Source organism: Xiphias gladius, unplaced genomic scaffold (assembly GCF_016859285.1).
Source record: "Xiphias gladius isolate SHS-SW01 ecotype Sanya breed wild unplaced genomic scaffold, ASM1685928v1 HiC_scaffold_1479, whole genome shotgun sequence".
NCBI classification, from domain to species: domain Eukaryota; kingdom Metazoa; phylum Chordata; class Actinopteri; order Istiophoriformes; family Xiphiidae; genus Xiphias; species Xiphias gladius.
In genome coordinates, this window is record NW_024401809.1 from 185088 (window position 1) to 199820 (window position 14733).

Consider the following 14733-nt stretch of genomic DNA (forward strand, 5'->3'; position numbering starts at 1 on the left):
TGAATTAATGGAAGCACCTCATTGGATGAGCTAGATTCACTGTTAAGAACACTGACATTGGCTTGCAGACACATCCAGCCTATGTTTCCAACTCTCCTGAGGCCTCTGAGACCCATGGCTGTAGCCCATGTCCAGATTTGCTGATCTAACTCAGACCTACTCCACAAATTTTGATACCCAATCTTGCAACCTCACAGCCAGATGTGTTCAAACATTACTCTAACCTAGTACCTGTTTGGATAAAGTTGCACTTGCAGAAGTGGTGTATGGCAGGTGCTTAAGTGGGGTCTGTTGCTACCTCAAGCTTTTGCTTAAAGGAATAGTTTGACAATTTAGGAAATACACAAACAGAGATGTAAATGTGTTTTAGTCGATTTATTATAAAGCTATCTAAAAAATATCTAAAAAACCAACTGCAAATTGTATTATTAAGGTAGTACCTTACCTGCCCAAAAGAGACACTGAAATATCTGCATTACATCTGAATTGTTATATCTCATTTGAACTATTTCCACAGTTTACCTCTGAACGTATAAACAGTAGATCTTTATCTAAATTATCTATGTATCTCTTGTTTGTCTCCTTTGCTTTCCTTAGATGAAGCTTTTCTTTTCTACTATAAGTACACTTGTGTCAAAACAGTCGGCGAAATATGAATTATGCATCAGCTACTGAAATGTATTTTGCAAAACAGGGGTTATGCTGTTGAATTAAATATATAAAAAATTTTAAAATAGTGGCAAAAATGTCACCTCCTATGCAGTGCTCAAATGTGAGCAGCCTATATTTGCATTACCAGTCAAGAAGTTAGTGAGCCACTACGCAGAACAATTAGACTGATTAACTGTTCAGTCATAATAAAAGTGCTAGTCTGACAACATCTGAACATGCAAGTGACAATGCAGTAAATATTATTTCAGTTAATAAAAAAAGTCATGCACATCAGTTTTAAAATGAACCTTATAATATGATACTACTAGTTTTAAGATTACAAGTCTGCACAAACAAGACACACAATCTGAAAAGTCTACCTCCATCCTTTCTTCTTTATGATACTTCCCAAGACAACTTCAGCCCTGGGAAAGCAGATTAGCAGAGAGGGAGAGAGAGAGGGAGAGAGATTTCTTTAATAAATTAAAAAAAAATGTTAATAAAACATACAGATTATGGTACCAGATGAAATAACCTGTACTGATTTACTAACTCCCATGCAATTTTTTAAATATATTTTTATACTGTACTTTGATAATTAACAGAACAGTTAATTAGCAATGTAAACTGTAAACAAAACAGCATTATATGAAAAAGTAGCATTTAAAAGAGGAGAATTATAGCAATTTAACAGTTTATTTTATGTTGCTTAAATCCTTTGTGAACTAGAGAGTGGTTTCATATTTATTGGTCCCTTTGCTCCAGATTATGCACTAGCAAAGGAAAGTTGCCATGAAAAGCATGCTTTGGTTCTTCAATATGGCTCCTTATCTGTCATTTGCCCTGGTGAATGACAACTGGGGATATAAATATTAGGTTAGATTAGTGAAGGAATATTAATATATCATATAGGGGAGGGATGGTTTTTCTAAACACCTTTGTTGGGAGACCCTATTTTCCAGTTTAAGGCGGCAGTTTAAGGCTGTTCTAATTTATTGTAATCATCTAAAATGAATAGACAACTGATAGGACTACTTCTTTCCTTTGTTGATTATTCAATAAACATATCCCTTTTCAGTCAAAGACATAGGCCACCTGATAAGCACTTAAAAATGTCTAGATAAAGTAACTGATTACTATTACAGCAAAAATATGTGTCACCATGGTTTCTAAAATGAATTTTGGTTTTTATGTTGGTTGTAAGGAGCAAACGGATTTGCAACTATCCCATGATTTTTTACCAGCATATTGTCATACATTGAGTATGTTGATGACATTTTGTTTGTGAAAAGGAAATATTAATGAGTTACTGTTACACATAGTTAAGTGCAATGTGAGTTTTTGAATTTTAAATCAGAACATTTGCAAATTTACAATGAACTGATATATACTTCCATGGATCCATATTCCATACTAATCTGTCTGTGGTGCTAACAAACACCAATGGCCTTTTAAGATCCACTCCTGCTGAGCAGTGAATGTGTGATATAGGTTCGGGTCTATCAGAACGGCTCAATGTGCATTAGCCAGACCTCAGGGGTCTCAGGTAAGTCAGAAACAAAGGCTGTATGTGTTTCCATAACAGAAATTAATTGAATTGTGCTAACTTTTAAACATCATTTAACTAACTCACCAAAAATAAGAGCGAGAGAGATAGAGAGAGAACAGAACAGAAAGAGAGAAGGAGGGGAGAAAGAGAGAAATAGAAAGCACATGTACATGACAGTGAGAAGCAAGCTGTTGTGGAGTTGCTTTGGTGCGTTCATGGTGTCAAGGGAGAAGAGCAGTTCAGAGAGCACAAATCTGTGGGGAGCACAAGTGCTGTAATCAATGGAGGATTGAATGCCGGATTAATGCCGAGCTGAAGTTCATCATAATCTTTGCATATGTCCTTTGGGGCGTGTAGGTGTTGCAGAACGTAGTGTAGTCCCAAATTGACTGCCATCATCCATTGACCTGTTTGCTTGTTTAGTAGGGAAACTGCAGGGGGTCCAGCAGGTGGTGTGTAATGTCCATCAGGTGGGCCAATAGTGGTCTCTCAAAGGACTACATGATCACAGATGTCAGGTCAATAAGCCTGTAGTCATTTAGTCCCATGATGGAAGGTTTCCTGGGGCCTGGGATGATAGTGGAGCATCTGAAGCAGAAGGAGACTTCACAAAGCTCCAGAAAGCTGGTCAGCACGGGCTTTCAGCCAGGAGTGGGCAGGTCATCTATGCCTGGTGCCTTCCTGATCTTTAACCTCTTAAAAAGTCGCCATACATCGTCTTCACACATCCTGTTTGCATCATGAGTTAGTGGGGAGGGAATTGCAGGGGATGTAGCTGATTGTGTGTTGTCTGAGCTGGAGTGGGTGAGGGGTGTGAAGGTGGCATTATCTAGTTTTGTTAATTTTGTCAGCTACTTTTAGTCAATTTTTAGTTGACTAAAACTCTAGTTTTAGAAGACCAAAACACTTGACATTTAGTCTTCAGTCTTTTATTAGTCATCAGAAGATTAGCAGACAAAAATTTTGCGAACATTTTAGTCTAGTTTTAGTCAAAACCAAGAATGCGCATGTCAGTCAAAATTAAGCAAACAGCTTTCAAATAAGATTTCATCAAACTGATTTTAGGCTAAAAAAAAAATTAAAATGAAAATAATTCACAAAATGATTTATTACGAATGCAGGTTTGCACATAAGTGTCTGGACTGATGTTACAAATTTAAGTAATACATTGTGAAAGAACATCCAAACATGAAAAACAATAAAGCAATGAATATGGGAAAATGCAACAACATTAGCATTCGCATGCAGTATGAGTCAATCATTGGTTTGAGCTTGACTTTCTGTTTGATAACACCATCCCTGAGTATTAAGATAAAAGAAAACCCTACACAAGAACCCTGTACAACAACCCAACAGAAAGATATTGATTTTATTCTGTAATTTTGTAGGCCTTAGTGTGTTAGGGAGGAGCAAATGTCAAGGGTGCATTTAACTCGAACTCATTCCCCCCTGAACATACAACGAGAGGAAAAGCAAAGAAGAGAAGAAAGATTACTAATTTAATTCATGAAGAAACATTTGAGAGCTGTTATTTAAATTGTTGTATATGTGATATACTGTACTGTTGAAGCCTATTGCTAAAGGTGACATATGATCAAGTGTACTATTGAAGCTTGTTGCTATGTACTTGTGAAGTTTTTGGTTAAAAATAACACCTGTTGTCTGTTGAACTCTGTTTAAGACGACACCTGCAGCTAGCAGCTACCATTGGCAAATGGGTGAGGCGTACTTTCTAAGCATCTCACGGGGCTCTACGCTCAGGATAACTGCATTTGTGTTAAGTCTCAGAAAACAGGATTTTACTGGTGCAGAGCACGTGCATGGCATATGTGATGGCCTTATTTGTATCATCCGCTTAAGTATATGCTGAATGCATGTTTTATTTAACAAATAGCAATACTTTGAAATACTTTTGATTTTGAACCAAGGAAATGTTTGAACTGAAAAATGTGGACCATCTAAGGATTGCTATTAGAATAGAAGTAATGAATCCCTCCTCTCAGCACCTATTAGGGTATCAGCTTTGCCTCTCCCTCTGCCCTGGGTTTTCCCATTGTTTCCCCTTCCTAGTGTTTCAGACGGGAGTCTGTCTCTCTCTGTGTTAGTGTGTGTGTGTGTATGCTTGGCGTGGCCTCCTGGTTTCCCTCTCCCGCAGTTCAACGTGAGCACCTGCAGCTCATCAACTAATCAACTCGACAAGCCACTGCTGTATAATTCCCCATCCGTTTTTTACATTCTGTGCATGAGTTGATCCATCACTTAATTACAGTTCAATATTTTTAAAATTCTGTTTTTAAAAATGTTACTTCCAACACCTATCTAACAACAGCAGAAATTAAGTCAAAGGCAAGAAATTGAACCTGTGAATACTAAGGACAGAGAATAAAGTCAGTCTTTCCTTTCATCAGAGGAAGCTGTACTGGATGTGGTTTTAAGGCATCATCAACACAACCCATTTGAGAACTAAGGGTGTTGTCCATGCAGTCTCCCTTCTCCACAACCAGATGAATGACACCAAATACACTGCTCCATACATAAGGTCTTCCTTCTGTTGGCATGGTCATTCAATTTTTACAGTGTTGTTATCTTTTGAATTGCAGTAAAAGACAAACACTTTAGCTAAGACATGGTGGATCATGATGAATCACATACATATACCAGCTTGTCGGGTTAGCAAGGTGCATCCATATTATACATTAACTGTGATATTAATTGGAATGCTAATTGTCTCCCCTAATATGGTCAAAACACCTAGGAAAAAACATACCAACTTTTGGGGGGCATTGTATCCATTATACTTAACTCAAAATTGCATATAAAATTGCATATATAACTGCATTAAAATTAGAAACCATTGAGAAAATAAACATTTACTTACCGAAAAAACTGGACACCAGAATCCTTGGAGGGTGTTAGTACAACTAACTGAAGAAAACTCCATAATTACGGATAACTGTGATGAACCGAAAACTTATTACAAGCTAATGAACGACAAAACAGTCAGTCTAAAATGCCTACTCCAGTGACAAGAAAAGAGAAATAACAGTAATTACAACATAACTGAATCAAAACAACGTACACGACTCGAATTCACTGGTGAATGACTCTCCTGGCCTTGTCCAAACTGGTTGTCCGTCAGTCACTCAAGACCAGACCCACACCAGGCATGTTAAATCATGTACGTCCCCAAACATACCTCTTTTTGAGGCCTAATATCTAATCAATTATAGTATTGTGTATTTCATAATCGGTTAAGAGGGTTTTTCCCAAATTCCTAGACTGTAGCTCTGTGTGAATTGACAGAGGGAGTGCTTTGACGAATTCCAGCCTCTGTCAAATTCTGTGTCGCCTGGTTCAAGGACACACAGGAGGTTCACGTCAACGTGTAGCCTAAGCTCCATCTCGCCTCATTAAGGCCTAATGTCAGAACAGAGATAAAGTGATATATGTGGGATGAGCAATTGGGGAGTGAGAACACTGAAACTTACCCTAATTGGTAACGAACCAAAGTTGGGAGTGTGATAACCTGAATATTAAAGGCTTAATTTGCATAAGCCTATATATTTGGGACAACACCCTGATATTGTTGGAGAATCAGAATTAGAGAATCAGAATTGGAGAATCAAAATGGAGAATCAGAATTGGAGAATCAGAATTGGAGAATCGGAATCGACTGGACCCTTGAAGGCTTTTTAATTTGACCTCAATGATTCTCTGTCTCCAAACTATGTATACTTGATTTTTATAAATAAAGAAAACTCAAAAGGAGCATCCACATGCTGTGAATCATTCTTCTCCACTCAAGATGTGCAAGGTCGTGATATACGACAATAGAATTATTTTCAGAACAACCAACAGAACCAAGATCAGAAGGACTGAATTTAGTGAATGACACCATATTGACTTGTGGAAAAAATGTATTGACTTAGTATTTCATGAGAGAAGTTAACGCTTTCTGAAAGGGAGTCTATTGGAGCCAGAGATTTTTTTGGAGCCAGTCCCTAGTATCCCTCAGTGTTATTGCTCTTAAAGGCACTTCTGCATTGGCTTCACTTTTCAGACCCGGAGTCTGCGTCCATTTTTATATATAGTCTATGATGCCACATAGTCTATGATGCCACATTTCCCCTACTACAGGGGAAAGGTGGACTAGACATTTATAGGAAGGGATCCATAAGAACTTCCAGTGGCCAGTCAAAGGTACAGGTGATAAATAAGTATAGACTTAGTTACTATAATAGAGCCCCCTATACTTTTTTCTCTAGATGCATACATTCTAGGGAAGACTGATTTCACCACTTTGTGGTGAAATTCCTAATTCAAATGGGAGGGCCAGCTATTATGACCCTACCCTGTCTCCTTAATAGGTGGAGACATTTCAAAATTTAGGATTAAAGGTAGTAAAAGGCACGAAACAGTTTGCAACTACCATTGGTGGTGCTTTTACTTCTGTTTAGGACCAAGTCAGATCAGTTTATGAGAAAATTAAGTAGGGCCTATTGGCTGTTTGCTTTGTAATATGTTTCCTAATATTGTTAGGTATTCTCCACAAATTCGGACTGATAAAATAATTCATGAAGCTTGGTTGGAAATCTGTAAAGTTCCTCCTATTTGGTATATGGTGGGTGTTTAAGTTTATTTTTAAATCCATCAGATGGATACTCTTCCAACTATAGAAGTACATGATCGCAGAAAAATGAACCAAAACGTAATGGAAATGCAAGTAATATAAACCGCTATTACAAAACTGCGGATATACAAGTAGAAAAATTATTCTCTGCCACTGTTCACGATTCTGTACCATTTCCCACCTCTACTTGACAAAAGAATGGGATTAAGAAAAAAACAATGATGAAAAAATATATAATTTTTATCATTTTTACTTTTTAGCTTGCTCAGACTTATGTTGGCCATAGGATTGCGGATTCTATTAAGACCCCCATCTTTAAGGTGGTTATGAAGTATTATTTTTTTCAGCATAGTTTAAGTTGTTACATGTTTTGAGTTCTTATAGTTTGACTTTTTGCAACATTGTTTAAGTTTTTATGCTCGAAAACTGAATATTAGATTGATACTGTTCCATTTCATAAAAAAAAATGTTTTTAATTACTTATTATTTAATTATCTACTTTATTGTTTAAAGAAGGAGTAAGCAATTGTAATCCAATACACTTTTTTTCAATTTTTGTGAAAATCTCCTCACAGTCAGCTACTTGTCAATTCTGTGTGTGTGCTGAAAAAAAAAATCTGACTATATCAGCCAATCATCAGCAGGGAGTGTTTGTGTACAGGACAAGGGAAAAAAGAAGAGAAGAAGGGAACAGCAGGAGCAAGAGACAGTAAATATGGCACGTGCTATCAAATAATGCCAATTTAAGGATTACCAGGGGAAAGAGAAGGAGAAATCTACCTTTCCATTGCTGCCAGACTGTGAGGAATTGGATTATTGGGACTACAGAGGAGAGACCGGCAGCAACATTAAGGCGAGTGCACAGAAGGAATGTCTACTGGTGGCGTTGTGACAGCGACATATACTCCACAACATAATTGCATTGTCAAGAAGGAGAGATGGCCGAGGAACAGCTGAAGAGGAGAAGGTCAGAAGAACAAAAATTGAAAAAAGAAGTGCTATGATCAGGCAAGCGTGAAGAGCTGCGTTAAAATCGACAAGGCCTCCAACCGAGAATTGAAAGGCATGAAGATGGAGGAGGAGGTTAGTCTGTTTCTGCTTGACAGCTTGGTAACATTAGCTTTGTTATGTTTCAAAGAGCCATTAGGTCAGTATTGTTTTGTCATGTTTGCTATTGTTTGTGATAGGTAATCCCAACTGGTTATATGGTTAGCAAGAAGGTACCTATGTCACATTCATGTATCTGGTAACGATAAATTACTTGCCCGTGGATATTCGGTTTACTTTCTAGTGTGTCATAATATAGTTAGCCATAGTAACAGATGAGTATGTGAGCATTGCTGTCTGCAGCTGGTGTGCTGGGTGGCGCTGGTTGCAGTAGCAACTGTAGCCACAGTTTGGTGTGTCGTTGTTGAAAGTACTTGGCTCCAACAAACAATTAGTTAATTGTGCAGTAGTAACAGCAGTGTTAGCTGCCTCACAAAGTAAACTACCTTAGGACAAGATGCAAACGTAATTTATATTCAGCCCATGACCTATGCTCATGTTAGTCACCATATCAGGACAGGAACTTATTCAGAGGCTTCCCATGCATGTAAGGTGCTCAAGGAAAGCGCAAGTAGCTACAATGGTTAAGCGTTTGAAGACACTTGAAAACACTGATGTCATGAATTAAATGTGTGTTATGAGGGCAGAAGAATCTGTTTTATGAGTGGATGATATTTTCAGCTATCCAAACACCACAAATGAAACCCTTGCCATGGACACCATGGCAAGGGGAAAGTGCTATTTTGCTTGCATACTGTACTTCCTGGCAAAGGACGTTAGAGAAAGGCACTTAGCAAAGTCCACATGCAAAAGCATCTTTCAGATGAAAGAGGAGGAAAGTGTGCTTGCACCACCAATAGTTGTAGTTCCTTAAGACAGTAAAGTTTCCATTATGCATTGTGAGAGATAGAAACCATTCGGACTTACAAAGCAGTAATTATGGAGTGAAGCAACATAGGTGTGATGTAAAAAATAAGGCAAATATAAAATGCAATGGGGTGTGTGGAAATGGTGTGTATGTAAGCATGTTCAGAATACATGCAAAGGATGAAACTTCGTATACAATAATTCAACATAGTTTTGAATTGCCAGATTATTTCAATGGAACACTCCCATTGCAAGATGTGTTTTGGTACTGGGGAGGACATATGCAGATTTATGCTGCATTTGAACCAAAATGGACTGGTATATGTGTGCAAAACATGTAATTGATCTTACCAATCAAACAACTAGGTTTAAAAAGGGAACTATAAGATCTTTTAAAGGAAGAATATGGTGCCATCTTTCCATGGTTGCAATGCTTATTGCAATGCTCATTGGATTTACTTGTGATACAATCAGCAAAGATTAATCATTTACACAGTGCAAGGGCTAGAGGGGTAAAATAACAGCTGCATGCCACAAGCACTATGGCACTTCTGAATAGATTCATCCTAGACACCATGTTGTCATAAGAATAGGGAGTATGCATGCACATTTGGGGAAGAGTGTTGCACAGTCATACCAATGCACACAAGAAAGGATGGTAATATAACACAGGCATCAGAAAATCTGAGAAAAGCCTGAGAGATGAACACGTCAGAAACACGCTGGGAGAACCTGAGAAGAGGATATGATGGGATTTGTTGTGGAACACATCTTGGAGTCAGATCTAATTAGGATAGGGATGATTATAGGAGTGGTACTGATGATACTGATGATTTTGTCATGCTGTGTAATTCCCTTGGTCCAGTCAGTCATAAAAAGAATGGTGACAACAATAGCTGGTCATATGTGTTATTTCCACAGGTGAAAGTGTTTGGTGACCACAAAGATAAGGACGACACTGATAGTGAGATTTGCACAATTGAATCAGGTGAGACAATTAGTTGACAAATCTTAAACTTAAAGCCTCTACACTTATGAAAAAGAATATACTATTGGATAAAGATAAAAATTGGCCTGACTATTACTCAGTAGCAGACATATCAGAGCAAGACCTATTGGTTGATGATTTTGGGCAAAGCGAGGAAGACTCTAACAACGCATTATCTAATAAATGCATAGGGAAGCAATGGGTGCTCAAACATGGATTGTTGATGAAAATAAGTTTGTTTGTACACCTGCTAACTCACTGTGCTTGAAGTCGCAATAATGATTAATAATTATGTGCTAAAGAAACAGATAACTTTTCAATATTTGGGCTTTCCAGACCCCAAATGTGCAGATCCTGAGCATTTTATAGACCCTCATGTGGTAACTATTGTTTTGAAAAAGTTTCATGTCATCAAAATTAAGATAGCTGGGGAGATTGTGTGGGACAGTATATCATCCAAGCTGCAACATAAATTGGAGCAACTCCCACAACAGAAGGAATGATCCAAATTGTGCATCGTATGTTCTAATAACCTCTCCACAGTGATGACCCTCTATATGCATAATACCTGGGTTGAAGATGTGCAAGAAGATCACTACATTTATATTAAGGACCCCTGGAATAAGGCAGTAGCTCCGCTGACTCAAGACTACAAAACTACTCAAGACTCAAGGCCCCAGACACAAGACTACATAGATCTGAGAGATGTGACAAAACTGGCCTCCGCTGAATACCCTGCCTACTACTCAGAACTGATGGAACTGCTGGACTCCCTTTACAACTTTGACTTACCACCTGCTTGGCCTGCTCCTCATCAGGTAAAAGGTACACTTGCAGATCTATGATCACCATGTTCAAAAATTCAGTTCCACACATCTTCTTAACCTCATGGTTGAGAAGCTGACTAGGCGGGATACGAAATCACCAGCCTTACCATCACCTTGGTAAACACCTTTGCTGTCTCTCAATGCAACATCAATGGCCGCTCGTGGGTGGCCTGTGGGGTGATTTACTACACCCACCCTGAAGGACCTTGGTGTGAAATCCAATCCCTGAATAGGACACAGATCTCCGCACTTGCTGCTCCCCCTATGCCAGTCCCTCCTCGACCTTTCCCTGCACTCCCCAGGTCTGTCCCTTGACAGATACTCTCTGTCCCCCAAACATTAAATCCTCATCAGTGCCCCCCTCCACCGCCGCGGATGAGGCAGGGACCCCTGGAACGAGTTTGTGGTTAAAGATGACACCTGCAGCCAGCAGCTACTGCTTAAAAGATATGGTTGAGGCATATTGTCCAACCATCTCACTGGGGGCCCCTATTCTCAGAATAACTGCATTTGTGTTAATGATTGCTGTTAGAATAGAAGTAGTGAATCCCTCCCTTCAGCACCTGCCATATAAACAAAGGTGCAACTCTGAGGGTTTTTGGTATTTTTTATAGATGCTATGATAGCATTTAATTAGACTTCAGACCGAGACTGAAGAGGACCAAAGGACCTTAGGGAGAAATATCAGGGAGAAATATCTTAGGCTGAAGTAGCTTAGAGCTTTTTTAGAAACACTAGTCCCTTGTTCAATAAGGAATTTACTGCCTCTAATGGGAATTTACTGTCTTTAGTTTCTTTTCTTTTTCATTTACATTTGCCTTTTACATTTAATCTTTTTTTATATTATAAGACTTCGTAGTCTGTTTGCTGTGCTGAATCAAAGTAGATAGTCTTGATCTACTGAAAAGGCTGAATCCTTTTCATCTTTTTGGTCCTGTCACCTCCTTGATCCTGGGCTTCTTCAACTACTTTCAGTAAGGCCCCTTGTTTTGTAACTATTTTCTAATATGTTAGATATGCTAATCTATGTCCTCCAAAAGAGGGAATAGCATAAGAATTGTCAGGGCAGGAGCCACTATAGCCATTGTTAAGCCTGGAACGAGGGGTATACCTGCCTCCATATAGTGGTTCCCTGTAAGACACTGACAAAATTCTATGAGGAAAAGAGACCTCTTTGACACATACTGATTTCACTGATAATAATAAATTATGTTCTTATTATTTTTGCCTCAGTGATTAGAGACACTGCAGGAAGGCATTCATTCTCACTCACCCTGGTGTGCCACTACAATGCATAAATCCATAAATGACAAGCCTGACAGCCTAGCTGATAGGCAGGAGGTAGCGTATTAGTCCTAGTACCTTGAGCCCTACAGCAGTACTTGTGAACTGTGAAAGCAGTAGTAGACCTTGGCCTAGGCTCCTAAACAGTGTCCAGATTGACACTTGCGTTACATTCTGGAGTCCATCAGGACCAGTTAACAAGTTGCACTGTTGTATTAGACTCATTATTACAATCAGTACGTATAATAGGTTGTACACTACCATTTAAAATTTGTGAAGAAAATATTATGAACCTCTTTGCATACAGTACTGGACAGCTGGCTACTGCCCTACAGACTTGATTCAAAAGGCCCAAAACCAATCTTCTACATGATATGCATTGCATTTCGATAGCCTATAGATGTTGCAAATAGACAACATTTAGCTGCACGGACCCATTAAAAACTGAAAAGACCTGACTATCGAATTTGCTTTAGCATGGATGGCATTTTCACTCCCAAATAAACAACATTGTCTTAAGCAAAAGGTTAGCCAGCTTGGCTGGCCCCCATCTGCAAGCAATGTAGCAATTTGCTGTTGGTGTGAGATACATAAGGTTACACTACTGCTTTTAGTGGTTGGCGTAACATGCCTTAAAAGTGTTGTTATTACCTCAGTTTCTGACTGTGCGCCTTGAGGTGTCTCTTAAGGTATTCTTGTGTATTCCGTATTCTTTGGTATTCTTCAGAGTGATTTTGTAACCAGGCGGCTTCTCTCTTGACAGTGCCACCACTCATGTTTTCTCTTGGTGGCATTATATTCAAAGAGGGTCCAAAACAGGCTAGCACTGCTGGTGGTGCATTCATGGTGCACTGCTAGTGTGCAGATTCAATGGGAAGATGATTCTGGCAGACAAACAGAAATTTGCAGCGCAGCCATCCATTGAAAGGACATTTGAATCATGTCATTGTTTGAAAAGGAGAGTAAAAAAACCATGTAAAACGATTGAAAAAACGATGGAATTTCATCTTCTCTCTTCGTCAACAAAAAATTTAGAAAAATATCATTAAAATTTTTATTTTTAAACTCTATTTTAGTAAGCTCTTTCGTTGTCAACGAGATTGTATGGATATTTAGTCACAGTTATTGTTTAATGACATCAGTTTTGTCTCATCAACGTCTCGCTTTTGTCGTGGTTGTTGATGAGTATATTTAGTCAAAATTTTTGTTAATGATATTATACTTGGTTTATCAGACCCACAGTAAAACACAACAGCCAATTGACTGTTCTCCACAGTGTGGGGGGATGGTTTCCTGTATCTGGTGATGTTGCTGATGCTGCAGGCTGCTTTCCACACTGATGCAGGGTCCTTGGTTTAAAATCTTTTCAGCTTTTCACTGCAGCTTCTCTTTGCTACTTTGACGTCCTTTCAATGTCTTTCTGGTCTGGTTGTACAGGATATTGTCCCCACTTCTGCAGGCCTCTTTCAGTTAATGAAAAGTGTGGATTCTAAGTGAGGACTACATGTTTCCTTAACATTGACATCTATACACCAACCTTCATTGATGTAGAAACAGATTAGCTGATGTAGTGTACTCGCTGGAATGCACTCACAAAACCAGGTTTTGGTGCAGCTGATCTTGAAAAGTCTGTGTTTGCTCTGTTGGGCGGCAGCAGTTCATTCATTTTGGTGGTCAGAAAAAGGACATTCACCCGACGTATTGATGAGGGCAGTGTTCAAGCTCAGATGTCGCAGTAACCAGCGCTCTGGTGCACTTCCCATGTCCACATCTCCTCCTTGTCGTGTAGAGAGCCACTGCTCCTTCAGCTAAGGTCTCTGCAAAACTTTACGGTTGTGTGAATATTGGTGAAGAAGTTTGTGAAGTGCACTGTTAGATAGTAAAACAGTTCCTCCTGGTGACTGAAATTGGAAAAAGGACCTGAAGACTAAACAAATGAACAAAAACAGAAAAAGTAGTAGAGCCCGCTGAGCAGTGCTGATCACATTGGACAGCAGCAAAGGAAGCAGTACCAGTATCTGGTTCAAGATAGTTTAGATTACTTCACTCGGATTCATGTCCTAAAATGAGAGAATCGGATTAGCAAACAGAAATAAGTAGCTTTGTTCTTCATCAATCTATCTATTGAGGCAAAACTAAACACCCAAATGTTTTAACAGGGTCTGCTGATTCGTTTTTTTTTGTGCATTACATGTTTACTTGTTTACTAGAATGTTAGTAAAATCACTAATTAATTCACTAATTAATAATTACATAAGCACAAAATAAGAGTTAGATTTCAAAAGCTTATTATATTAAATTAATAATTATACTAACAATGATTCTCCCTTATTGCAGATAATAGGCAGACTTTGCTTATTAATTGATTATTAAAAGGAGGGGACTTAATTAAAATGAATACATTTGTTTATACTCCTTGGTAAGCTGAGACACTGTACTGGAGTGCTGCCAGGATCTGATTCAACCTTGGAACACAAGGGCCATGGAGTCCAGCTGGTTCAACATATTGGTCCTGAATTATCTCAGTAATTATTTGATAGATTGACATAATAAATGGTGAACCATTAACCAATTACTATTTAAATATCAGCACATTAGCATTGTCATTGTGAGTGTATTAGCATGCTTATGTAGCATGTAGCTCAAAACACCTTCATCCTTAAGTGCAGCATCACAGAGCTGCTGGAATGGCTGTAGACTGTCTTGTTTCATCTCATTCATGAGTGTTGGGTTGTCTTCTAGTTTGGGCCCTGTTTTCAGTCAAGAGGCTTGGAGACAGCAATACTATGATTTGAATTAATGGATCACATAATAATGAATCAGAAAATTGGTAGTATTTGACAATGACCTGGAATATCCTTCCTAGCCAAACAAAGTATAATAAGCTGAA

General features: G+C 38.6%; 1 protein-coding gene across 1 annotated transcript in view; it reads right to left on the reverse strand.

Moving 5' to 3' along the window:
* LOC120787484 (voltage-gated potassium channel subunit beta-2-like) overlaps nt 1-14733 on the reverse strand; it is a 106424-nt gene that overhangs the window by 51243 nt on the left and 40448 nt on the right. Inside the window, exon 5 of the mRNA XM_040123158.1 lies at nt 1032-1076. Within this exon, the coding sequence (XP_039979092.1) occupies nt 1032-1076 (45 nt within the window). The remainder of the gene's footprint in view (nt 1-1031; nt 1077-14733) is intronic.